The 26,594-nt window shown below is 35.0% G+C and overlaps 1 protein-coding gene across 6 annotated transcripts in view; it reads right to left on the minus strand.

Annotated features, from left to right (window-relative positions):
* The window catches only part of PHKB (phosphorylase kinase regulatory subunit beta), an 81,555-nt gene that overhangs the window by 19,280 nt on the left and 35,681 nt on the right, over window positions 1–26,594 (minus strand). For all 6 annotated transcript variants that reach the window (XM_075161235.1, XM_075161240.1, XM_075161238.1 and 3 more), the window contains 12 exons: window positions 26,016–26,111; window positions 24,290–24,487; window positions 23,601–23,658; window positions 19,951–20,028; window positions 17,900–18,058; window positions 13,655–13,749; window positions 5,287–5,342; window positions 5,001–5,094; window positions 3,109–3,192; window positions 2,538–2,642; window positions 1,616–1,698; window positions 1,445–1,535 (listed from right to left, as the gene is read on the minus strand). In XM_075161235.1, the coding sequence (XP_075017336.1) occupies window positions 1,445–1,535; window positions 1,616–1,698; window positions 2,538–2,642; window positions 3,109–3,192; window positions 5,001–5,094; window positions 5,287–5,342; window positions 13,655–13,749; window positions 17,900–18,058; window positions 19,951–20,028; window positions 23,601–23,658; window positions 24,290–24,487; window positions 26,016–26,111 (1,197 nt within the window). The remainder of the gene's footprint in view (window positions 1–1,444; window positions 1,536–1,615; window positions 1,699–2,537; window positions 2,643–3,108; window positions 3,193–5,000; window positions 5,095–5,286; window positions 5,343–13,654; window positions 13,750–17,899; window positions 18,059–19,950; window positions 20,029–23,600; window positions 23,659–24,289; window positions 24,488–26,015; window positions 26,112–26,594) is intronic.

Consider the following 26,594-nt stretch of genomic DNA (forward strand, 5'->3'; position numbering starts at 1 on the left):
TTGCAGTAAAATATTGATCTGTTGCACTGTGGGATGATTGAATGTAAAAAAAATATGCTTTGCTTTTCTTGCTAGTGGCATTCATTCTTTGACTTGCATATCTGCTTGAACACGTGACGACAATGGAAACAGACAGTAAAGATGAAAACCGGAAAAAAGCTACAAGTCTTCTAAGCATAGACATCTTTAAATGAAATTACATTTTGTATATTTTACAAGAAAAGAGCATTCACCCAATTAGAGATATACATTCTATCTCTAGGCACGTTTACACATATGCATCTAAATGAAGCAGCTGAATACAATTCACGAAGATTGTTGGAATAGATGAATTATTTAAGAAAACACCACGAATTAGACATGTCCCTTGTTCTTGTCCCAAATCCTCCCCCATAATGAAACAAGGCTGTTTCCAAAATGTGACAACTGTGCAGTATTGACAGATTATAGTTAAACTGGTGGAGAAAGCACACCATATTCCACCAGTAAATGCACTGATCACCAATATCTACCATTCGTTTATAAAAACGGTAAAAGAAAGATGTAAAGGCTTTGGAAAGCTGCAAAAGAGAAAGGGATGTTAAGAATAAATAAGAAATGCAAGACAATCTCTATTTAACCCAAACCTGTTTTTATATCCCTAGCTTACTGCCATAACAGGAATTAAATCTTATAATAACTAATATGCTGCAACATAATTAAACATGTTGTACTGACATAGGGGAAGTTAGCACATTGTATTTATGGATGCGGTAAGAATTTCTCTCTGGAAAAAGTATAAGGCATTTTTATGGGGCTTTTTAATAGGTTTCATTCAGTCTACAGGGGGATTGAGCAAGTATGTAACTGTATTTAATGAAGTTGTGTTAGGGCCTTGTTACACGAATGATTCTCTCCATGGCAGATCCATTGGAAGTGATTTCTGCACATGATTCGACCCACTCTGTTGATCTACAAAAATTACCAGCTTTTCACCCCTGCGATATTAACTCTTATTAACCAAATCTGGTTTTGCTTTGCTTTCACACCTGATCATTCTATAGTTTTGGGTTACAGCGTGGTTAGTCACAAATTCATCAGCAGAACTGAAGCAGGGGCAATGACCAACGACAAACTTGGGAGGGCAGAAATCGCCTGTGCTGGACCTGTCATTAATAATTCAAGTAACTGCAGCCTTAATCTGGCACCAGAAGACAGCCTGAGCCAGGCTAACAGCAATCCTCCCCTCCTCTGTCACTCCTGCCTGTGTTGGCTCCGGTGCATGCCTGACTGACAGAGAACAGGGAGTATGACTACCGCTTGGCAGAGGCAGGGATCAGATCACTTAACCACATCTTAACTATCTTCAGTGGTAAATCAGGTCTGTAGGTAAAAACAAAAGTAGTAAGAATACATGTACCAATACTAGGAGGTAAGAACACAGCATTCAGGAAAAACATCATACCTGTACTCTGTCAACATGAACTTTCACTCCTCCAACAATTCCCTTTCTAAAGGCTGCCAACATATCTAATATTGGATTGAATCTGCTCCCTCTGAAATTTGAAACAGAACTCCATTAATCTTGCAATTAGGTAAATACCACACTGCAAATGATGCTTTTATGTCTCTCTACCTTATATTGTCTTCACGGATAAGTACAACAAACAGTGGACGACCATGCATTTTCCAATTCTGCTTAATGAACTGCAGTGCATTCTAGGTAAGAAATAATACATTAGTCACAAAAAAAAACCCCACACAAGCACAACGTACCAGAATGCATAGTACAAGGTATTAGAAGAGCTATCTTAAAATAACAGCATTGAAAAACCCAACAGATTAAAAAAAAAAACTTAGCTAATAAACCACTAACAGATTTCTTCAACGAATATAAGCTGCTTTCAAGCACTGCTATTTCACAACTTCTCTGAAAATACTCCTAGGATATACATTGATTACAGACTAAACCACTAGACAGAGTGCGGTGTACTGAGCTACATATAATGACCTAGTAAGCATGCATGGGAAGCCAGGGCTTGAATCATAGCCCTTAGCATGGAATTACCAGGGCCACCTTCTATGCACTGCAAGTAGCTGCTCAAGCACAGGGGACTTGACAGGTAAGCTTTGCACTGCTGCCTGCCTTAAAGTTAGGGAAGGAAGGCAATTTTTAATATTTGTGCAAAGTCGAGTAATATTTCCTCCAGGTGAGGCTTTCATATTTCCCTAAAACAGACCAGTTTTGTTCCTCTTTTCAGCCAAGAGCATTTGTTTTCCCAAAGAAACAAATGATAATTTGCTTGCTGCACTACAGCATTCCCAATCACTTTTGAGTGAGTTTTTTTATCAGAGATACTCACTAGAACTCATACTGGGCTGATAGGATATTCACCTTAATACACTTTCCAGCATAAACGGCAAGTTTATTTTTATATTAGAAGAATACACTATACAGTGTGCCCCTTTCAGTCTTCTATTTTATCAAACTCCCCAGTTTAGTCTTCTACAGACTCTATTTTTGTCAGTTTCTCAAAGGAAAAGTTACAGATAAATACCTTAATGTCATCAATCAACATCATAACATCCTGAGACATGTAGAAATCACTTAGATCAAAAATGATTGAGTAGCAAACTACAGTCTTTCCTAGTATTCGATAAATCTGTTGAGAGAGAAAGCTTCCATTAATCTTTTCTTGAAAATATCTGAAACACTGAAGTAGCTGAAAAGGAAAAAAGGTATTTTGAAACTTACCAAAGTAATAATCAACATAGAACACTTGAATTAAAAAAACTATTTAAGATAAAGCCTACATATCTAATTTTAGGTACTCTGTTTTTTTATTAGGTGTGCAAATCTAAATCCTATTGCAGTTCAAGCAGTTCACCACTCAGCCTGTTTTGGTCAAGTATTACTGTAATTGGATGTCTAGGAAACATATGACAGTTTAATAGTAAGACAGAGCATGCACATTCATAATAGCAAGATACATTACAAGGACTTTAAAATAAGATATATGCATAAAATAAAATTACATTTCAATTCTGTTTAAAATCATTCAGAGACTAATTCAGTGTTTATCCGAAACATGCATCAATAACAATACTATAAAAATTTCTTGCAACAACCTTTGATGTTCCAAGGCATCCTATAGGCCTGTCCGGTCTTCCAGATAATCCCAATTTGTCATTGACTCCCAAATGAAAGTAAGCCTGTGAGAAAGAATCATGAAAACTGAGGGAACCTAGATATAAGCCTTTCTTACGCTCCTACTGGGTCTCAGATAGAAAGTTGTGTGCATTCTGCTTTAATTAGAAAACAAGATTCATAAGATGTGGGCATTATTTCTATTGGGTTTTTTCCCTGTTTTTTTTTTAAACATACATCTATGTAACAACAATCAATAAAGTGGGAGAACACTAGATTTGGTAAATGTACAGTTCAAAGACCAAATTTAATTCTTTTGATAACAACAGGTATCTTTAGAGCAAAGAGAAATCAACTATGTAATTGAAGCAATCAGTTATCCTCACAAACTCATGAAGCCTGAAATATGTTGCTATGTTCTCTATTTTTGGATTTACTTTTTTCTGTGTCCTACAGGCTTCTGATACAGATAATGGCACCAACCATGTGACCGTGATTTCAGAGGGAAAGACTCACATAGTGATTTGTTCCACAGCCGGAACTTCAGGATTGATAAACTAAATACGTTCATTATACTTCCCCCAGACATTCAGAATCCATCACTCTTGTTTGAGAGATTTGTATAATTCAAAGTTAGACAAAAGTTTTATATACCTGATCAACAATCAAACTTCAGGTGGTGAAGTATAAAATGTATCAAGTGCACATCCGTGATTCAGGATCAGCTTATTTGTTTGACAGTTTCCTGCAGCTTGTTAAGGGTTGTTTATATACAGTGGGACTATTTTCAAGGTTTTTTCAGAGGAAGGGTCCAGGTGTATCAGAGATAGAGGTAAATAGGCACCCAGAAATCATATAGATTTTTATTAGGACTTTTGACAAGTTCACCTACAATTGCTTATCAATGCATTTATCATTCAGAGCAGCATTTGTCATAGTCTCTTATATTTAAATGTATTTCCAGGAAAGCAGCAGTGGATAGCTTGGAGCACATATTCAATGCAGCCAAAGTGCTATATATAAAGTACTAAGAATGACTGAACAAAAAAGAGGCCATGGTAGTGCTAAGAGAATGCTGAAATGGACCTCTATGGCCTGTAGATGCCATTCATCTTTGACTGCTGGCTTCCTGTGGTGTTGACAGCTTCTTGAACAGATGCATCTAAGCTGGCATCAACAGTGAGGCTCAGTACAGATAAGGGCTAAAAGGGCCAGCCTTTTAAGTGAAAGGATGTGGTACTCTGTTAGGAGACTGCTTGCCTTTATAGGAAAAGGAAAACCTGAAGCCTTCACAGAGGATGAAGGGGATTCTGAAGACATCCTTCAGACCAGTAATTTTTGACCATAGATTTTTAAATGTGCTGAGTTAAAGGGGTAAACCAAAAAGGATTTAAACACCAAACCTCCTGGATATAGTCAACTCAAGGGACTTCTCAAAAACCAGTTACAGAATACTGTATAATGCCTATGATAGGGGCTATGCTATGAAATTATATGATGGTTTAGGCCTACTGCCCTGATCCCTTTCTTGGACTATTGCTCATTTGCTTGTTTCTCCATCAAGTTTCACTTAGTCTGCTGTGCTATTAGTAGTGTTAAATTTTCATTATTCATTCATTATTCTTTGAAAGTGGCTTGGGTAATAAGCCTAATCAGATAATATGGAACATCTGGGCTTCAGTGTTTCACTGAAAGCTCTAACTAGGCATGTATAACTGACCAGCGTCAGCATATCTTGCAACTGAATTAGAATAACACAAAAAGGTAGATAACAAGCTTAAAGAGATACAAGTCTAATAGCTTGATATAAATTCATATTGTTATAAAAGAAATGTGTAGATAGATAAATAATTTTAAATGCAGAATTCCTTACTTTCACAAGTTCTTTTTGAGCCCATATCTGAATTGGTTCCACCTGCTGGGGGGTCTGAGTTTGGATTCCATATGTGTTCAGGAAAACTTGTAGCCTGAATGAATGAAATAATGACAAATTTAATGACAGATCACAGAACAGTCTTATTTTTAACAATTATCTTGCAGCAGATACACAAGTAGCAGTATTATATTCTACACTTCCTTGAATACCTTTAGCAAATTTAAGATGTCTATTGTTCAACACTTCCTTAATGTATACATTCTTAATAAAAGTAAATACATACCGCTGACTTTCTGCTATCAGGGCCACATGTACTACCAAATCATTTTCTAAAGGGCCCTAGAAAATAATGAAAAAATATTTATTAGCATTGCTAACCAAATATTTTGTTAGATATAGCATGAAGAGCGACAATGACTATTTAAACAATTCACGAGTATGAGAGACATCACTGTCTGCATTGCTTTTTCTTACTGTGTGAACAAACTGAAAGAACATCACAGGACTAAAACTTGTAAATCTCAAAACTATGGGAAGACTATCCTATCAATAATACTTTGCAAGATGCATTTTGGAGAATTAATAATAAATAGGTTTCTGGTAATCATTTCCACTGTTTGGTTTGGTTAGGAAAAACATTTTGCTTTATACAAAAATTTAGAATTTATACAATCGATGTATTTCCTTTATGCCTGATATGACATAATGTTTTGATACACATTTTTGTAAAAAGTGAAATAACTCAGCTATTTGGGCAACCGATAATACTCACTTTAAAATAATGAACTGATGATTTCAACCCTTTACTCTGAAATATTTTGATCAGACAGCTACTCTTTACAGTTGTATGAAAGACATATTGCATTTTACAGGAGATAACAGCATTTCCTTGCATTGTTTATAACACAGATACTTCTTGTTTGAAATAAATACTAGTATTTCACATCAGGAAACTATGCAAATAAGAATGAATTCAACATGTTGGGTGAAATCATTGACTCAACTCCCTGGGTCTTGAAATGACAATTCACCTTTCTTTTCACTGGCAGCATGCATTACTAGGTAAAAAATGAGATGTCTGAGTTATTCCTTGTTCATTTCTTCTCTGGCATTCAATGACTGTAAAATCAAAAAAACTAAGAGCAGCATGCATTTTCATTCCTAAAATGCTTTTTGTTTAACTTTTATCCAGAAACTACCAGAACATAAATGACAAAAGTTAAATACATCTTCTATCAATGGATTATATAAAAATACAGCATTTTCTGTGAAGATAGATGGATAGACATATTGATTTAAGAACAAAAAGTTGAGTGACTACTTGCTTGTTCAGGCATCTGTGAGCCTTGGTATCAATTTAGATCTTACAGATTTACAGAAGAAATTCTTGATAACATTTTCCCAGAAGTCTATCAGCACTACCTTTCCGCTAAAAATTTTGGAGTTTTTGCCACATGAAGTAAGTTTGTGATCAAAGTACGTGCACAAAGAGACCAGATTAAGAAGTCAGAAGTTCAAGTGACATTAAAAGATTTTCCTCCTCAGAGTAAGTTGATCATGCTATCAATTGCATTTATACAAACAGTAAGAAAACTCAAACCAACTCTCTACCGCAATCAGTGCATTATGTTTATTAAAAAAAAAAAAAGGCAAAGACCCCCAGAAAACGAGAGAGCCCCCGCCAAGACTGTATTGATTTATAGACAGCCTGTGGTCTAACTTGTGGTCTTTAAGTTAAGGCTGAACTTAATTATTACTGTATTAATGACAAACTGAGTGGGACTGTGTAACCATAGACTGTAAGCTGTACATAAACCTGTGTATTCTGCATCTCCATTGAGGTACGTCCTTCTCCGACACCAGTACTAATGCCTCTCATACGCAGACGTACCCAATGACATGTCTCATTTACAGCAGCCAGTAAGTGGTGGTTCTGACATGGGCCATAACTAAGCAAATGCATCTGCAGCACAACTGGCACAACACAAAATCTGTGTGAAAAATAGCTAGACTTTGAAAAAGTCTTGTGGAAAAACAGAACTGTAATTGCTGTACAAGTACAGGATTACTGTAACATTAAACAGAAAGTTACTTTCATTGTCATTTAATATGTCAAGGCCTGGAGGATCACAAGTGGTGGTCTAGAAAAACACAGATCAAAATAACAGATTGTGGTGGTGCATTCACACACCCCCCTTCTCCTGGGCCGCTTGTTGATCTCAAAAATTTCCGTGAAACCTCCGCCTTGGAGTACCGAGTCTGGCGGTTGAGCACTCCTGACCGTATCAGAAACTCTGCATAGCTGAGGCTGGGAACGTACCCCTACTGCCGGGCCCAGGCGTCATCTTATCCGAGTCGTAGCTCAACTAGAACACCACTGAAACCTTGAGAATTTTTAGTAACTACCACCTGGGACTGTGGCCAGGATGGAAATTTACAGATGGCTAAAGCCAATCATCTTGCAAACGTATAAACGGCGATCCTAAGTGAGACCCTTTGAGCTCTCCTGGACCGCAGGGGTCTGTGCCCAGCATCTCCCGCTGAGCGGGATGCCTCTCAGAGCTCGCGACCTCTCAAGTCTGCGGTATTTGGAGGACTATCGCCGAAAGCTGGTGACGGGACCTGGGCTGAACCCCTTCACTCCTCGAAGCTCAACCTTCCCCTGCTGAGAAATGCTGAGACATTTTACGTGAATATTTCTTCACTGAGCTCGAGGGGAATTTTTAACAGGTATACCTTTTGTACATATTTTTTTTTTTTTTCTGTCTGTATGTATGTTGGACTAATAATAAGCATAATCTGTAATTAAGTCATGATTATAGTAGACTCTGTAACACTTATTTCGTAAATATTAAATTAGTTAATGATTAAGTGCTACTAAAGTTTGTTAATGATTAGTTGATGATTAAGTGTTGCTAAACTGTGAATGAACCCTAGACTGCTGCTAAACACATATAGTCCCTAAGATACAAACCCTTAGATGATTTTTCTTTATATGTTTCATCTGTGTAGTAAGTAGTAGAGTGAACCTTGCCATCGAATTCTGTTAGGTTGCACCTTTATAAATCTCTATTTAAATCACTTTCTGCTAATACTTTTGACGGTGATTCTTTAAGCGGCCTCTAAACCACTCATCATGACACAGATACAATACTCATGAAAAAGTATGTCACTCTTTTCAATAATGATCATGATATATAGCATTTGCTACACATTTAAAAAAAAAAAAAAGATGTGGAAAAGCATTAAACTCCTAAATATTCCACTAAATAAATCCTGTTGTTGCTAAAAGTTCCATTTTAATGTGTTCGATTTCACATTTGTCTAATAACGCAAGCTGAGGTGTTGTTCACACAACATCAATCACCGTCTCCCCAAGACACAGCAACAGACCCCCCCCCCCCAGGTTCACCCTTCTGCCTCGCAATTTCACGTTGGGTAGGGGGCAGAAGGATCTGTTTCAACTATATTCTGCATGCTGTGCAAATGATAAATATACCCCAGTGTTTTCGGAAGACCAAGATAAAAGACAGATAAGTTGTTCTTCCTCTCAAAAAAAAAAATTTTAAAAAAATCATAGTTTTTAACAAGGTTATAAACCGTTGAAGGCAGGATAAAGGGAAAAATCCCTGACTCCATTCCTGGCACGAGCAGAGAAAGCAGCTCAGTGTTAGTCTTTCGTGGCACTCTCACTGGACAGATGCTGTCACTGTATGCCTTTCTGCACACATTCCCAGGAAATCTCAGAACTCTGAAAAAAAATCCATTCATTTTGAACATGTGAGAAAGTGGGCACAATATTCAAGAACACCGATTAAAATGGTACCTACTGGGCTTTCCAAGCATATGGAGTGTATAAGGAAAACAGAAATAGCATGCAACAGCAGAAATTGTACTTAACCCAAATAATCCACCTTGCTGCTACAAAACTACAACTGAATTGTTACAAAACACATCTGCGTCTGGAAGCATCTAAATACTGCTGAATGGTTTATGGTCAAATGCTACTAACACACCAGACTTTTTAAATGAAATACAATATGGACACACATGTGCCTTAAATCCTAAAATAACATTAAACAATTTTAGAATTGTGGTAACTGTGGTAGACAATTGTATTAAGAGAAACGAAAGCAAGAATATCATAACCATCACAAAACAAACTGTCCAATATGGTACATCTCTCTAAACCATCAAAATTAGACATACTCTAACCCTAAATATAATTCAGGTAGCTGAGTCTACCTCACTTAGTAAGTTTAGTTCCTTCTTTACACGTTATCTACTTCCCTGAAAATAAAAAAATAATCAGTCTATCATTTTGACTCTTCTCTTCCCAATATCATCAATAGGCATTAACCTTAATTTCCAGTAACTTAAATGAAGTCCTCACAAATGATTACTAAGTCTACAAAGCTTTTTAAAACATTAAAAGAATACAGTCATCACATGCAGTCACAGAATTTAATTAATTAATTGCAACCCTATACATATATTTCAAGTTAACCCAGAAGATAAAATAGTCTTACTTTGACAATTACTTACAAAATTTTCGTATTTTTTTGTTAAATATGAAATGTTAAATATAAGACAGCAATAAATCAGCTTTCATATGCTCCAGTAAAATACAAAACAAAACCAGAAAATCCCCACCCCACCTCATTTCTCAAATGCTATTGTGACTATACAGGCCCTCTTATACACTAAATTCTCCCAAAACAGAACGCAACAACTGGAACTGTGTTATAATATAATCTCTTCTGGATATGGAGACAGTAAAAAGGGATAAAATAATAAGCTCTTCTAAGGAATCCAGTTCTAAAGAGTTATCCCCACTGAAACAAAATTCTCTGCATTATCTTCTTTCAATAAAGTAAACGGAGCATGGATGATTCTGTTTTCTTTTTAACTCATGAATGGGATTTAACCTGAAACACTACTGACCATTTAGCATTACACAGCAAATCACCAGTGGAGAGGAGAACCTCTCTGATTGCTGTTAGGCCTCATTGTGTTTTGGAACGCAGACTAAAACTAGCCAAGAGAATCCGGCTCCAGCGCCACACTGGCGTTTCCCCAAGAGGGAACATTTGGAAACCTCTTCCTGAAAGTGAAAAATAAGTGTTTTGGGGCATTAACTTAGGAGAGAAAACATTTCCTTTTAACTATAAACAGACGAAATTAGTATTTTACTATTAGCAGCCATTAAATTTTTACTATACTGCTCATTTGATTCCACAGTTTTCTACAACAAATGAGACTGTTCTCTTTTATCAGATTTTCTAGGTTGAGTGATGCATTCACAGCTGTAATTATATAGTTATATACAGTTATAGATATAGTTTTCATAGCAATTTTGCCTCTGTAGGTCTATATTACCTTATTTTCCTTTAACAATTCTAGAATATTCTTCACTGGTGCTTCAAAACTATAAAACTAAGGTTGGAATATTTTAAATACTTTCCATTGCTTGATTAAATCTACATAATTATGTGGGCATCAGACATATTTTTGTAGTGGCACCAAAGTCACAAATAAACTAAATTAATCACGTTTTTCAATGGTAAGTGTTTATAGAGATTATAGTCAATGCAATCAAAATATGAGAATATGCCTACATGGAAAAGGCATTTCTCTAAGAAATATTTCCTCAGCACAAGGCTTCAAATAAAAATTTTAAAAAGCTTTCATTTTGGTACATCACCTTCCAAAACACTGTACCTCAACAAAATTTATATACACAGGCATCTGAAATTTTTACATGTCCTTGTTTATTCCTTACAGGAATGAAATTTAATAAAAGTGGAAATACTTTTCTGTTCAATTTAATTAAATAGTTGTTTAGCTATATGGAAAAGAGAAGACATTGTTAAAGAGAAGAAACTACTTTTGATTTCCGAAGACATAATTAAGATGTGTTGTGTTCTCATTTTGTATTTTATTTTTAGTCATGTTCCTAGCACTTTAAAGCAAATACTAAATACTGATTTTGCATAAGTTAAGTCAATTAGATAAAATGGCATAATCAAATATTCTGACAGACTGTTTAAGCAAATTTAAAATGTGGATTTAAAAAAAGTCAAGGTCAAGACTCTCAGCTGGAACTTCAAGTTTGCTGACTTTAACTGCAAGACCTTTGCTGATGAAGCACACCTCGCTCACGTTGATACACCTATGCATCTGCCTTTCATTCTTTAACCTTCTCTTAATGATGACCAATTTGAACTAACCTCTGTATCAACAAACATTCTGCCCTGATACTAATGTAACAGTAAAACTACACAAAATACAGCAGCACCTGTTTCAGTACAAACAATCCCGATGAAATTCCACAACCGCCCGGTTAGCATTGCGGGGACACTAACCGTTCTGGTCACAATTTCTACACTGCTGCTCAGGGCTACAATGACAAAGGCCTGATGCCACAGTCGCCTAGAATTCCCACTAATGCAGAAGTGCCTCTCTTTCTTTAACCCACATGGAGAAGCACAGGCAGTATCTTGGACAGTTTTATCATTTACATATCAAAGAAAAGCATGCACAGTCATCTATAGCAAAGTACCACCACCACTGGGAAGAACAGAGGTTATAAGCAGACCTAGGCAATCCCAGAGCTTCTTTCTTTCTTCATTTACTTACCATTCCACCTATATGCCATTGAACAGCAGACAATACATCTCTGGCATACAAAAGAATATGCACAACTACAGGAATTGCTGAACATACTGATCTAAGTCAGATTTCTATAGAGATTTTTAGGTTTAAGAAAAAAAAGTAATCTTATCCTCTCTTGATTTCTAGCTTTCAAATACATCAGTCTTGTTCATCAGAACACACTCAAGGATCACCCTGGGAAGGGCTTCTCTTTCTCTTATCCTGACAACAACAAAAACATTACTGATCCCAAATATGGAAAATTTCTGTCAAAGTTTTAGCAAATTTAAGCAGCTAAAGACAGCCTTTACAGGGAAACATTAACAAGCATCAGCTCCACCAAGTTGTCTGAGAAGAGCACAACTGCTCTTTCAAATAACTCCAGCATAGACAACTGTTGAGCACTGAGCACAAGGATTGTATAAGTCCTTGAGAATGACAAACCATCTAGTCTGATCTCCCTTTTAACAGTGACAAAGCTTTTTCTTTTGCATCATTTGCAGATACAGCAAAATATCAAAATGTAGCTGTGTAAGTTATTTTCAATTCTTTCAACACTGTTGAGCTTTTAGAGTTCCTATTATATTGCTGAATTTTACCGGATAACTGCATTTTACTAAGTAAGTTCTTTATTGACCCACAAAGTGACCACCAAGGAGTAAGTTATGAGAAAATAAATTATTATTACATTATTTATTATCTCTTTTGGGAAGCTCTCAGGGCAGAGGCTATTTCTCGCTGAAGATCTGGAAATTCCCTATCGGATAACGCATACCCCAAAAAATAGTAAAAATGCTTTTCTACTAAAATACTTCCTGATGAGTCACACAGTGTCTTTAGAACAAACCATCATCTTTGTCAAAGTGTTCATCTGTGGCATATTAAAAGTTATTGGTTTAAAGAATCAAAGGGGGGAAAAAAAAAAAATCGATGGGCTGCGTGCAACATTGACTCGATATAGGCTTCTTCTAATGGCACTCCTAAAAGGGCAGGCGATATCGGCAGCTCACAATTTCTGTGGCATTCATAATGCCATGATGTAAGAAAAAACAAAGAAACTGGGAACAAATGAAGTCACTGAGCTTTCATTATCTCATATTAACATGGCAGAAGTGCTGCACTGTGAATAAAGAAAGTCTCATTATGAATGAGTCAACACCCAGGCACTTCGATTACCTTGGTAACAGGAAATAGTAGGAAACGGAGGTTTTAAGCAACATTTGGTCAGAACAAGAAAAACATTGTTCACTTCTGATCTTGGAATAAATCTTAAGATAAATGCTTCATATTTTATGCTTCAATAACAAATTCACAATGCTGAACAAGGAACTTTCCAAATATATATTCCTTATACCAAGAAATAAAAAGGCTGAAAAACATCTCTTAGCTACATTTCCATACATACAGTTCTTACCTCTTTAATAAAAGAAAACCCTACATATAGGCCATGTTTCTGTTTTGTTATCCTATCTACTGCAGATTTGAATTACAATGTTTCAAGCATTCCCCATCCCTGGGCACTCATTCCTGCTGTGCATTTAAGCCAAATACAGGAGAGCACGTGTATACCATGCACACCAAAAAAGAACCTCATCCTCGTAGCTCTTAGGAGCTCTAAATAATATTAATACATACAAAAAAATATTAATACATTGAAATGGTAATTAATTTGAAGGAATAAAAAAATGCAAGCTCATTCTTGCCTTCCTGACATATCTTAAAATTCAAAGAAACATACCTATCTATTAGCAGCTATTTAAACTTAAATTTTATGTATCATTTTGATTGCACCACTTAATTTGAAAGCAAACGTGCACCACTTCCCCAAAACTGCAGATGTTGTAATCTTCCTTTTAAAAGCAATCCTCCATCAACTAAGAAAACGTACATACATTTAGTATTTTCCTAGCACTTTAATTGTAATATTAGAAGACCGTATATAATATGTAGATGACAATTTTTCAGTAAAAATATTTTAATGCTAAGCTTATGCTTACCTGATTTGAAAATCTCATGCTAACATTCCGCTGATCTTGTGGAGGTACATAACGTCCAATAGGGTCAATATCTTTAGGACTTACTAATTTGTCAGCTGAAAGTAAACGATAATAAAAATACAGAATCACTTGAGTACTTGCTGCAGCTTTTGTGGAGGAGGCATGCAAATGTATTTTATGTAGTCAGTTCTGCTACTATAATCTTTTAGATCAATGATTTACAGATCAAAAGGACATTCTGCAAAATTATATTAATTTTAAAACTAATGACTCAAGCATCGTTCTTGCTACAGCTAATTGTAATACTGTAGTATATAAAACCAATCCTTTATTTTTTCACAGAGATGTGTTAAAAGAATATATGCAGACAACAGACTCCATAACACATAAGTCACATAAAAAGCCCTCAATCCACAACTATGGAATTATTCTAGAGCTTTAACTAGAAACTCAATGGTTACCAGCAAAAATTGTTTAGCTTTGAAGAAAAGCAGACAGCTTCTATCTCAAGGTAATCACACACCTATAATCCTGAAAGGGACAAGGGATATCAAAGGTGTCTCTCAATGCGATATCTCAAGAAGAAATTGTAAAAAAACCCAATTAAATATATTTGAAACCTAGTGATTTCTACATGGAGTTTTTTACATGAGAAAAAAAAAAACCCAAACTTAAAATTCCATTATTTTAACCTTCTCCTGAAAAAAAATTAAGTACTCCAATAAAAACGTACTATTAAAAAGTTTCAACAAATGCCTTGAATAAAGGTTCGCAATCTACTGTGAGCTATTATGCCCTTCAAGTAAGCATTCTCCTATCAATACCTCATTTTGATATGAAACTGTCCAATCTTTATTTAATTTCTGCTACAGAGGAGGTCACAGTGCATTTTCATTTCTCCTATATATGTCAATAATTTTGCACGTATTCTTAAAAGGCTCCACACTAGGAAATCGGCTATTAATCTAGAAGAGAAATAACTCATGACTCCATTAGCTTAATTCAGCTTCAACAGAAAACCAACGCTGTCTTGATAAGAAAAGTGTTTCCGAATTCTGCACTGTGTAGTAAATTAAGACAGCAGTTTATAAACTCAAAATATGTCCTGGCTCAAGCTTAACAGTGTTAGGGAAGACCAGAGCACAGAATAGATGGTGCAGTGGAAAGAAAACGCATGGGCAGACGCTGAAGGACACTGGCTGGGCAGTTCACCAAGTAAGCCATGAAGGAGCCTGCTGCTGCTAGGAACGATGCCAGCAACTGCCAGCCGGTAGGTACTGTGACCGTCTCCTGTCCGCAGCCTTCTGTTGAGAGAAAGCAGCTTGACTCCTGCCAGGAAAGGACCCTGTTCCTCTGCTCTGCACTACTCCCGCAGAGTCACGATCCATGTACAGGTGGTTATGTTAAAAAAAAAAAAAATAGCTAAGCTACATTATGAAAAATTACCATGGACAATTTATAAATATACTGACACGAGTTACCAAAATACATTTTAAGGAAAACAGTCATCTAAGCTCCAGTCCACACCGTCAGACTTCTAATGCTGGCTAAAGGCATGGAAGTTACTTAAATTATTTGCAGTACTATTGATGCTATAAAATTGATTCACCAGTGATTGCAAGATCAATGGACTCTGCCTCATAGTTCTTAAAGGCAAGAGTGGTTTGCAGAATAGGTGTTGCATTTCCACATTGTTTTTACATTGATTTACACTGCTCAGTAATTAAAATATGTCGTCAAAATAACTTTGTATTTAAAACAACTATACCAATAGACTAATATAAAATTTAAGCTAACTTTCAATATTTACAATTTTAGAAAATTGTAAATTTTGAAGAATCTCAGTGGATGTTCATCACCATTATCACAAATACAAGTGTATCGGAGTCCAAATGCAGAGATTTCTTTGTTAACTCATTTACATCAGCAACAGCTGACAACATTTAATCCATTTGGTCTATACTCTAAAAAATATTTCTAAAAACTCTTAACTTAGTTCTAGGCAGCACTGAATCCACAGAACAAGATATAAAAATTCTAAGGAAAAGCACAGGAAAGATAAGAGAGCTACTAAATGAAAGACTAAACTGAGTGCATTTTCAGTTGCATAAAACAGCTGAATACCTGGCATCCCTTTCCCTTGCTTTAAAATGGGGACCCTACCATAAAGGCTTTACAAACCTCCTCAACCAGAGCAAGAAAGAAATTCTATGAAAAACTGCATCACCATCTGCAAAATGCATGATTTTCTTCATAAACAGTTTTTAAGTTGCATAAGCAGGTGGTGACTTCCAACAGCGGTAGGCAGACACTTTCATTGCCTCTGTTGTTCAGAGCCTTTATAAGCAGGATCAAAATTTTGACTCTACTACTTCAGTTTGCCCCTCTGTGGGAGGCAGCGAGATGTGTAAGAATTGACTCAGTTTCATGTTGCTGCATTTAGAAAAATTTGGACCGCAACAGGCAGACACCAGGCCCACAGACAGAAGATGGCTCTAAAAAGGTGATACTGTATGCTCGCCTACACAACATAAGCAAGGAGGCTGAGCAAATACACATTAATTGCTACCCTTGAGGCAACACAACCATTTCTGGAATGGATGATGAAATGGGAAACCAGTACCTTCCCAGAAATCGAAGTGTTTGGAGTCAGGCTTCCACTTCATTAGTAACCACCAAGAAGCAAAGTAACACACACACAGACTTTCACCAAGGCCAAGATTGTTATTCACGTAGGTTTTCAGCCAGAAAGGAACAAAATTAAACACACCAATTATAAATTAGTATAAATAAATGGGGTTCCTGATATAACAATCACCGGTGAATAGATTTAGCTTTGCGATAAAATTTCCAGAACCTATTTGCAAATACTATGAGAGAAAAGGAAAAAAAAAATTTTGAAAAAAGGGAGGAATGAAAAGTATTGAATACAGTGGAGAGAAAGTTTTAAAACAATAAAGGCAACAGTTACTAATGACAACATTTAAAACAAGATTTAGCAAATTATTAAAAAAAAAGTGTAAGAATGTTCAGCAAAGGAAAGAACTGAAACAAAATAAAAGAAAGTTACGTTACTCAAACAGCATTTAGCAAACAATAAATACAATTTATTTAACCAGTATTCTGCAGGTATAGAAATACACAAATATTAGTACAAGATGAATACTAGCAGAATTACTACAGTATTCCTGCACACGCATTTGAGGATTACTTGGCTAATACTAAGAGGTTAAAATAAAATTCTTTTCATTAAAGGTGAAATAGCCTGCATTTACTTTACAGTGTTGACTAAAAAAGGAATTATGCAAAGAATACAGTGAAACCAAACAGGTGGAGCACCAGACGGACTCTGCTCTTCCATACCTCAAGATACAACCACTGTTCTTGCCAAGTCTTGAATTTTTAAACTCCCCTTCAATCTTTCTCATTTTTACTACCAACAGCCTGTTTCCCTTTACAGTGTTCTCAGGAAAAAAGTTTTTAGAACTCAATCTACTCATTACCAGGTAAATGCTGAGCACATTAAAATAAAGTAATATATCTTTCTCCTAAAAGGAATATCAAGAAAAAAAATCTTAACTGTGAAGACTTTTCTGGCTTAACAACTGTTTTTGCATTAGCCTTTGAATCCTCTCAAGGAAGACCAAGAGTTCATTTGTGACTGAAATTCACCAGAACAACCTTTGATGGCCAATCTGTGAAATGCACTTTCAAATGCTCATCTAGTTTCTTCTATTTTAAAGGGTAGAAATAACACAGACTGAAGAAAACATTAACTTTATCTGAGACTGCAACTATTCAAAATTTAAACTTGTCTTGCTTAATGCAGTAAATAAATTGAATTAAATGCTATTATCACTTACAAACATCACTGTACAGGTGCAGCTGGTATAGTTAATCCAGAGAGTGTCACGTTAATATATTTTGTCATGAAGAAAAGGAAATAAGAGGGAAAACCAGGAAAAGAAACAGCAAAAAAGAAACCTATCATGTTTAGAAGATTTTCAGTATTCTATAAAATATGCCAGTAAGCTTCATAGTATGCAGCATAAAATTCTAACATAAAGAATAAAAAGCACTTTTTGCCTATCACGTATGTACCAAAGCAGAGGACACACACGCCACCCACAGTCCACTCAAAACTCAAGCCAATGCGTTTGTTCAGATCCAAGAAAAACATTAACAAGATAAATATCCTTTACTTCTGACAAGTCAAAACCCAACAGAATTTCCTCAGCCTCTTACCCAGGAGTTTTGCAATGATGTAAACTGCCTGTCCCCACAAGAAAAACCTTCCATCGCGTCCATTGTTACTAGGAAACCGTTTCTGACTGCCGGGGTTCTTCTTTTCCAGTTCAACAAAATCAGCTGGCACATAGTAATACTTGGGTACAACAGGACATCCTACAGAGTTTCAAAATAAGTACAGTAAGTAAATAAATCCCACTTCCTTTATTATTTGATTGTAGTCCCCTAATAAAGCTGAAGTGGATTCAAAACAGGAAAAATTATACCCTAGCAACAATTTGACTGAACAGAAAGACTGTTGTCATTCACTGTTACCTCTCAAAACCACAATCCGTGTAGGAAACCCAGGGCAATATTAAACTACTATATTTTTCAGCAAACATTTCCACAGAATTTCTTCCCAGAACACATACATTGTTTGTGTAGCACCTTACTGTGCAAAAAGAAAAAAAAAAATATTTCACCTAAAGCAAAATACAGATAACAAACCATAAGCAAAAGAAATGAGAGCTGCATCGGAGTAAAATACTTGGAGTGTTTTTCCCCCGCATTTAACACCCACTCTTTTTAAAACTAAAATCTTGGCCAAAAGTAGTCAAACATTTAATTAAATGAAAATTATTTTTTTTTGCAAGTATGCAAAAACAAGTTAAAACCAGCATTTTAATTTTGAAACATCGTGGAAAAAAGTGGCATAACTTCTTTATTGGAAGACAGCGTATCTTGTATCTAGAATTATGCCACAGGTATACTGATCATTGTAGATTAATAACCTTTTTTTCAACACTTTTTAAGTGGACAAGAGTCAGGAATTTAGAAACATAGTTACAAATGATTGACCTAATTATATGCAATACAAAAGCAAATTAATATGCTTTCTGCAAAATTAAATTTCACCTTAATATTGCTTTACTTTTGAATTTATTTGGATAAAGAACAGTGATAAACAGAATGAAGCTGCAGTGTCTGACTATTCACTTAGACAAAAAAATTACTGGTAAGAAGCTGAGAAAAAATGAAAAGTGGAAGTTATTAGAAAGAGACTATTCAAATGAGTAAGGTATCAAAACACACCCAGAAATTTTAAGACGAGACATTCGTGATGACATTCAACAAGAGGAACCACAAGATTAATTTAGTGTCCACGGAACTTCATATACCCATTAATAATCAGAAAAAAGCAGTGATCAGCAAGGTCAGAAAATTTGCTATGTAATGAAAATTTGGTATGGAAATGTTTGTATTTCTTACAGAAACTAGTTCACTTCAACAAGTATTCTAAATTTGAAGAACAAGTCAGACTAAAATATTCTGCATCTACTTGTGTAACTGTACCGCAGATGTCAAAAACAGGTGACTAAAGATGCTGAGTTTTAAAATTGGGTTGTCAGTATATTGAAGCTTGTTCTGTTCTCAGGACATTTTTTTTCCTCCCACTCAAACTTATGGTCTTTAACTGAATTTTGGATGGATGTGCCTGTAGGCCATCAATAGCCCTGTCTGCAGTTCCACCAAAATTCTGGAGTGCACAATTTAAGTAAGAGAACATTTATATTAAGATTAACATGTTGCCACTTTCACTGCTCTCAGCTAGAAACAATTTCATATCCATATACCAAATTATTTTTAAAATCTTGTGAAGTTAAGTGACAATGAATGATGCAAGTAATTCTCAACTGTATCCAGGTGGAACACTGAAGGGATCTGACTGTTGGTAGGTAATATTTTCCTGCAAAATCAAAGTGAACTTTGTAAATAATGAAGCACAGGCGAAGGAGGGGAGGAATGACTGGGTACACTGTAAATCTTACATTTATATCGGTAGCATTTTTCCAGATAACATTACTTTTATTATCACACTTTATGATGCAATGTACCTACATGAAAGAGATTATTTAGTATTAGTATTTTGCCATCAGGAAACATAGTGATATTACTACTTCTCCTTTGCTCTGACTGCAATATCCATTAATAGGAAAGTCAGTATTTTAATAATTTCGATAAATAAAAAGCTGCAGTGTTTTAGAAGAATGATTACCAGATAATACCTTCAGATGTATGTTGAAGCAAAGGATCCAGAAGATCCTGATATTCCTTTACTTGTGCAGGATTTCCTCTAAAAACTCCTAAAAATAACCAAACAATAATTGATTTAATGGAACAAATAAAACTTTTCCGTGAGCTTACCATTCATAAAAGAAGAAGAAAAAACCCCTAGTGTTTATTTTTCAATGGGCTAGTGCCTACACACTAAATAGTTCATGTAAAGTAAAAGAGTAAACTATAGATCCTCACTTACTGCTAAATCTCACAGGGATCATGAATCAGCCACTCTCTTATTAGCTTAAACTGAAATCAGTGGCAACTTACACGGGACAGTAAAGCTGTGAACTTACAGAGGCTCAGGAACTGGACACAGGCAACTAGCCCAGCTAGCTATAAATAACTTCCTTAACTGTAGCAGAATGAAGCAGCAGAGCTTGTGTGCCAGTATGGAGGCAAACAGGCTGGTTCTAAATCTTTAGGACAGAGGTGCAAACTGCTCTAGAAGCGAGTTGCCTAGAAATCCCAATAAATAAATACAAAAGGAATTTGGAGTAATAAATTGAAAAATTCCCCTCCAAAGATTTTTTAGATGGAATGTTTACATTGATAAGTTATATAGGTATTATATCATCATATTATAGAGGTTCGGAACTGCTGACACACCTTGAGATATTAAACAGAACAGTCAACTCTTTATGATGATGCTTTTGGGGAAAAATTGGTACGTTTCGGAGTAACAGTACCTTAAATGTTTTTCTAGCAGAACTTAAGTCATCCCAAAATGAATCTGATGAATATTAACATGACCAGTGTTGAGTTCATCAAAAGTTCTTACATGAAAAGATATATCAAAAATACCAAAAGCATTTCTGTTCATCAAGGAAAACGTGGATGAACTTGACAAGTCACATTGACTTTTTAAAATAGAACATTTTTTAAAATTAAAAGGGGAAAAAGTTAGACGAACACTTTTCATTGTACATCTTTCACTCATTCCTTTCCATGGTTTTCCTTTTCAATTACCATATTCTTCCACATTAGTAAAAATAGCTGTAATGTTTCCCTCTTTACCTTATCCCAGAAAACTACCATAATCCTTCACATTCAACCAGAAATGTAAAAAGCTTTAAAAAATGCTATTCAAATGTCTTATCCAAAAAATAGTCATATTGATTTATTTAGTTCAATGCTTTCCCTATGATGCACATCTACTACCCAGAAAGTCCTAAACAATTTCCTTTTGAGAAAATCCCAAAAGAAAATCAGTACTAAAGCAGCCTTTTTGTATTCTTTAGAAGAGTGAATTCTGAAAAGCAAAAATAAGACAAAAGAAAACCACAAACTCATCCACTGAGAACAAATATACCAGAACATCGTTATTAGAAAAAGTTTAGATATGTTTTTTGTTAGGCAAAATATATATATAAAAATGTCACAAAACCCTTATCTTTTATGTTATTTTAAGAATATCCAACAAATTATTCTACTGAAAAAGCTGGAGTGCAGTAGAAAGCTGAAGCTTGACTCCTGTATAGAGATTTCTTTCCTTCCATGGCTCTTCAATGCTCTGTCCAAAACCAAAGCTTGACAGGTGTTGTTCATTACATTTTCGAATATGCCCAAGTGTATACATATAGCAAATGAAATAACTTGCCAAGAGAAACAAATGCAATGAAAGTTTGCACACAAAAAAGGGTGTGTTTAAGTGACACACTGAACTATTTCAAAACACTTGAGCACAATCATGACATAAGAGCAGAATGATATTCTGACTATTTGTAATTTAGTCTTATTGACAGATGCTGTAGAGGATAAAAAGATGCATTTATGTGATAATAAAATTGCTTTTATATTAAGAATCATCTAGTGAAGATAACAGTTGGGTAATAATGATCATCATCCATGAGGAATAAAAGTCTGTTCTTAATACTACGAGAAAATGCGTAACTAATTCAGTAGTATCTACTTGCCAGAACTGTCTTAACTCTCCGTATCTTAAAAATCCTAAAAAGCTGTCATTGACAAAGAGAAAAGTTGATGAGCTAATTAGTCTTATAAAAGAAAATATAAGTAAATATATAGTAAATATATAGTTACTTGAATATGTTTTGCTAATCTTTCAAAATGGAAACGATGAAAGAAATTTTGCTGATGTGAACAAAATTGGGGGACTATGGACAATGATTTACAAGACTCTCTCCTTTCTTATTTAATGGAGCACTGTCCCACTGTTACACAGGTAACAAAATCCAGTTATCAGGAGTTACCTAGATATTCAGTAGCTTAATATACTTTGCTGAAAAGGCTTTCCTTTGTACTCTGCAAGTGTGTTGGATGGGCAAATAGGCTTTCAGCTGAACCAGTATTCACAATGTAGCAGCTTGAGTTTTTTTCAACCTTTTCATCATAAAGACATTAAACTATAATCTACTCCTCCTCCTATTTCATTGTCTTTTTGCAGTTTAAGTCGCTCTGAATACGCTTCAAATTTTGCGTTAAGGAAGCTTGTGGATTTGGAGATATGTGCACAGAATCTACTAATAGATTTGTTCTATTTGATGAAATTGTGGTACAGGAAAAAAGACAAGGGCAGTATGTGCAAAATATGTGTTTTGTACTTTTTCTTTGTAATACAAGAAGAGTGAAATGCTTTCTTTATTCTTCTGCTAACTTCAGTTAAAGATGATTATCCTTCTTGTTCTTCCAAAAACTGCAAGCGGGCAGCATTAAATGTCAGTGCCTTTCTCCTCGGTTTTGGGCATCACTCTTTGAGAAATGTCAAGCATTCCTTTAGAAAAATCAATTGTGAAACCTTATTACATCTTCAAACAAAATATTTTCATCTCTGGGTGGCCGCAGAGGAGTCTAGGCAGATAGCAGATTTCTATGCCTATCACCATCTTTACTTGAAAAGGCAAAAAAACATGGCCAAATTTTCATCCATTTGCAAATCTGTGTAATGGCTGTAACCCTTCCTCATTTTCTTACTCAGACTTTTGTTCTATGTGAGTTTTAGCTTCCATCCTGAAATCATCCCATGAAGTTTTTTAGTATGTCTCCTATCCTCAAGACAAGGTCTAGGTAGTGCTATTTTTGTTGTTGTTGTTGGGTTTTTTTGTTCTGTTTTTTAAAATCAGACTAACTGGCTACATGGAAAAACGTGGCCAGAAAGCACAGGCATTTCAAAGAGAAACTAGGCCTTTTTTGGTTCGCTTTCTTCTCCTCTGAATTCTATTTCAATTACCACAGAATATCCAACTTGAAAAGACCTGCTGCAACGTTCAGTTTGTCAATGTGTTCTCTCTTCCACTTCATTTTCTCTCATGTGCTGCTGCAAAGTTCTGATATACTGTGGAAGTTTTTAAGACTCAAAAGGCAATGCAGGACTGAACGTCACAGAGTCAAGCTTTTAAAAAACCCATATCGAGTTATATTCTAAAACTTCTTCTAAAATTCTGTATTAAAAATGCTGAAAGATGAGGGGTTGGGTGCTTGGTTTTTTTTAACCCGTAAGGCAGAACTCTCAGTGAGATATTTAGTGTCACTGCATGATGGTTTATTTTGGCAGGACAGGAAAATCATTTTGTATCTTTCCTCTAAGGGCTCATCTCTCTAAAGCCTTTAAAGAACAGGAATGTAAAGCTGTACTTACCATCAATTATCATGAAAATAAAAAACAGAGGGAATTCACACTCAATGCCATCAAAAAGCTGAAAGGAAGAAAAATTAATCAGACATTTCAACATTTTGGTTTAAGGAAATGTATTTGAATATCCTATTGAATAATTTCAGAGCAACAAAAGACAAACATGAATGCAAAAACATTTTAGTACATCAGCGTTTCATTTAGCTTACAGCTTCTTAATTCTATGGGCTCTTTAACTGTGCTTTTACATATGCTGTGGTTCATTCTCAAGCAGAATATTTATATAATCTATGTTTTATTTTCCACAGAGAAACTATTGGGGAGAAAAAAAAGTAAATTTTCATTCAGATAACCTTTACTGATAAACACTGTGGTCACAAGCAAAATTGTTTTCTATACACTCAGACTGTAGTCAGCTGTGAAATTAAATAAAATGATAAATAACTTCCTTATTTGTTATGTGAAATCAACTGTGCCCTAAATGTAAATGGAAGCACATTCATTACAAAACAAATCAACGACTAACTTGCTGACTTGCAATCTCTCAACACCGCACATGCCAAATTACAAAATGCATCTTCTTCACTTGAAGCAATTAGGAATCACTGTGCAATTCAAATGTTTTTTTTTTAAGCATTGCCTAAACATTTTAGAAAACCAAAATTTGCCCTTATATAGCCCAGGTATTCCTTTACCTTAATTTCTGCTGGTTTATAATAACGTCGTGTTTTGTCCTCCAGCGCTGTTCTGTACCCATCTCTCAGAAATCTTTTAAACCCATATTTTCCTTTCAGTTTTCTAATAATTTTATCTAGTGTTTGACTGAACAAAACCTCATCATCCAAAGCAAATGCAGGATAACTAAGACAGGGCAAAAGAGCTGCATCAGTATTCTGCAGAAGGAAAAATAGCACATTACAAATTTGATTTGATCTCTGACAATTATTTGATGCACAAACAAAGACTGTTTAACTTCCTAAGTGAAACACACATTTGGAACATTATCAAAATAATGGTACTAATATATTAAAATAGTGTGCAAAATAAGACTTCTAAAGATGTGTAAGGATAAACTACAAACCCCATATTCGGATATATGATTTAAAAGAGAAGTCATTTGACTCAAAATCTGACCTACTTTACAGTTGATGATCTGCAGGGATAACTGAATACATTCTATAACTTTGTGGGTTTAGAAACAAAAAATATCGTCCAGGTTATTCCTGGAGGAAACACAAACATTTGGGTATCCTATGCTCAAAAAGAATCACAAACATTTTATAAAAGTGCAATGCTGAGAAGTAACTATGATTAAATCATCACTTCTGAGAGGCTTTTTCAGGAATATTCTTCAGGTGCTGTAACGAACAAGCCTATCTGATTTACAATTAAAGTCATACAGGAAGAATTTCAGGAAATTTCTCAAGAACCATGTGCAACTATCATGAATTAAAAACACAAGAAAAGTTACTAACTAGTGCATCACCACTACAGGTAAGCTTATAGAAACACAAAAAAGTAGTTTTAAGTTATAATTCTTATGTCACGTGCTGTTTTGTTATTCCTTTCTGCTGATACGTCCAAGATATTCAACCATTTAAAATACCATATTTTTGCCAATATCATTGATGTGAATCCATAAATGGAAAAAAAAAAAAAGACACAAAAATTGCTTCTATAGCATAAGTAACTTATGAAACCAGCTTCTGTTGGAATATTTCAAGTCTCCAGCAAATAATAAACAGCAAAAGAGTTCTAAAAGACCATTAGACTATAAAAAAGTAGCTGACAGTGCCTTTCATTTTAATTATCCAGTATTACAACTCTGCTATAATTCTTCTACACGAGTAAACTATTAATGTTGAAGATTAATAGTCTGTTTCATGAACAAAAATGCTATTATATCCCAGAATGAACAAAAAAGCAGTAGAACTCTATTATCACTCATTTTAAATTTAAATTAAATTTGATTTTCAAAAACCAAATTTACCTTTGATGCTAGTACTGAAATACAAAGAGTTTCAAAAATGCAGGCACTGAGTGTACAGTGGAAACTAGGCCAAAAGACAGACAATCACCAAGACTGCAAACCCTACTTAGGTTATTGCAGATCATTATTATTTTGAGTTTTATTTTAAAATTGTTTAGAAAGCTACCAACAGGCTGCCGTTTTAACCTAAATACATTTTAACCTTAATACCTAAATGCCATTTTAACCTAAATAAAGAACGCCATTGTAATTCCACTTCAGAGAAACAACTACATCACAGTGACATTTAAGAAGCAGAAATTTAACATCTTCCCAGCAAATTCCTATCTTTATTAAGGAGAACATAATGGCCATCAGAGAACTAAGAATTATAATCGTATTCATTTATTTTCTTCACACACTGTTGAGGTGAATTTCATTTAATTACTTACATGAGACCTTGACTCTCGGGGTAGCAATGAACAGAGAGTCTGTCTGTTACGGTTATGGGCATCAAAATCCACAAATATAACAGACCAAGAGCAGCCCTGTAAACAGAACATTAGATTTATTTAAGGCAAAGGGAAGAAAAGTTAGCATATGCTGGTGAAACTAACTGGTTCTTTGTTTTATTTAGGTTATGTTGTAATAGTCTGGTAGCTGGTAATTTTAATCAGAAAATGTACCACAACATCAAGTTGAAAACATTTGAATTTTCAAACGTATTTAAATGTAGCCAAAATTAGATGGTTTTATCTACTAGTGATTATGAGTTACATGATTCATTCAAGCTATGAACTCTTCCATGAATTCGTGAAAAACAATGACTGTATTAAGGACAAACAAAAAAGTAGTTGTCCCTCCTTGTGACTGCAGGAAATGTTCCAAACAGTGATGTTGAATATTTCATTACAAGTCAGTTAGAACACAAATAATTGGATAGTCACCTGAGGTACTGCTTTGGAAACGGACTTCCATAGTAAAAAAAAAATGACCTGCTTTTCAGCTATTGTAAAGTCTATGTTATCAAC

This window comes from Calonectris borealis, chromosome 12 (assembly GCF_964195595.1).
Source record: "Calonectris borealis chromosome 12, bCalBor7.hap1.2, whole genome shotgun sequence".
NCBI classification, from domain to species: Eukaryota; Metazoa; Chordata; class Aves; order Procellariiformes; family Procellariidae; genus Calonectris; species Calonectris borealis.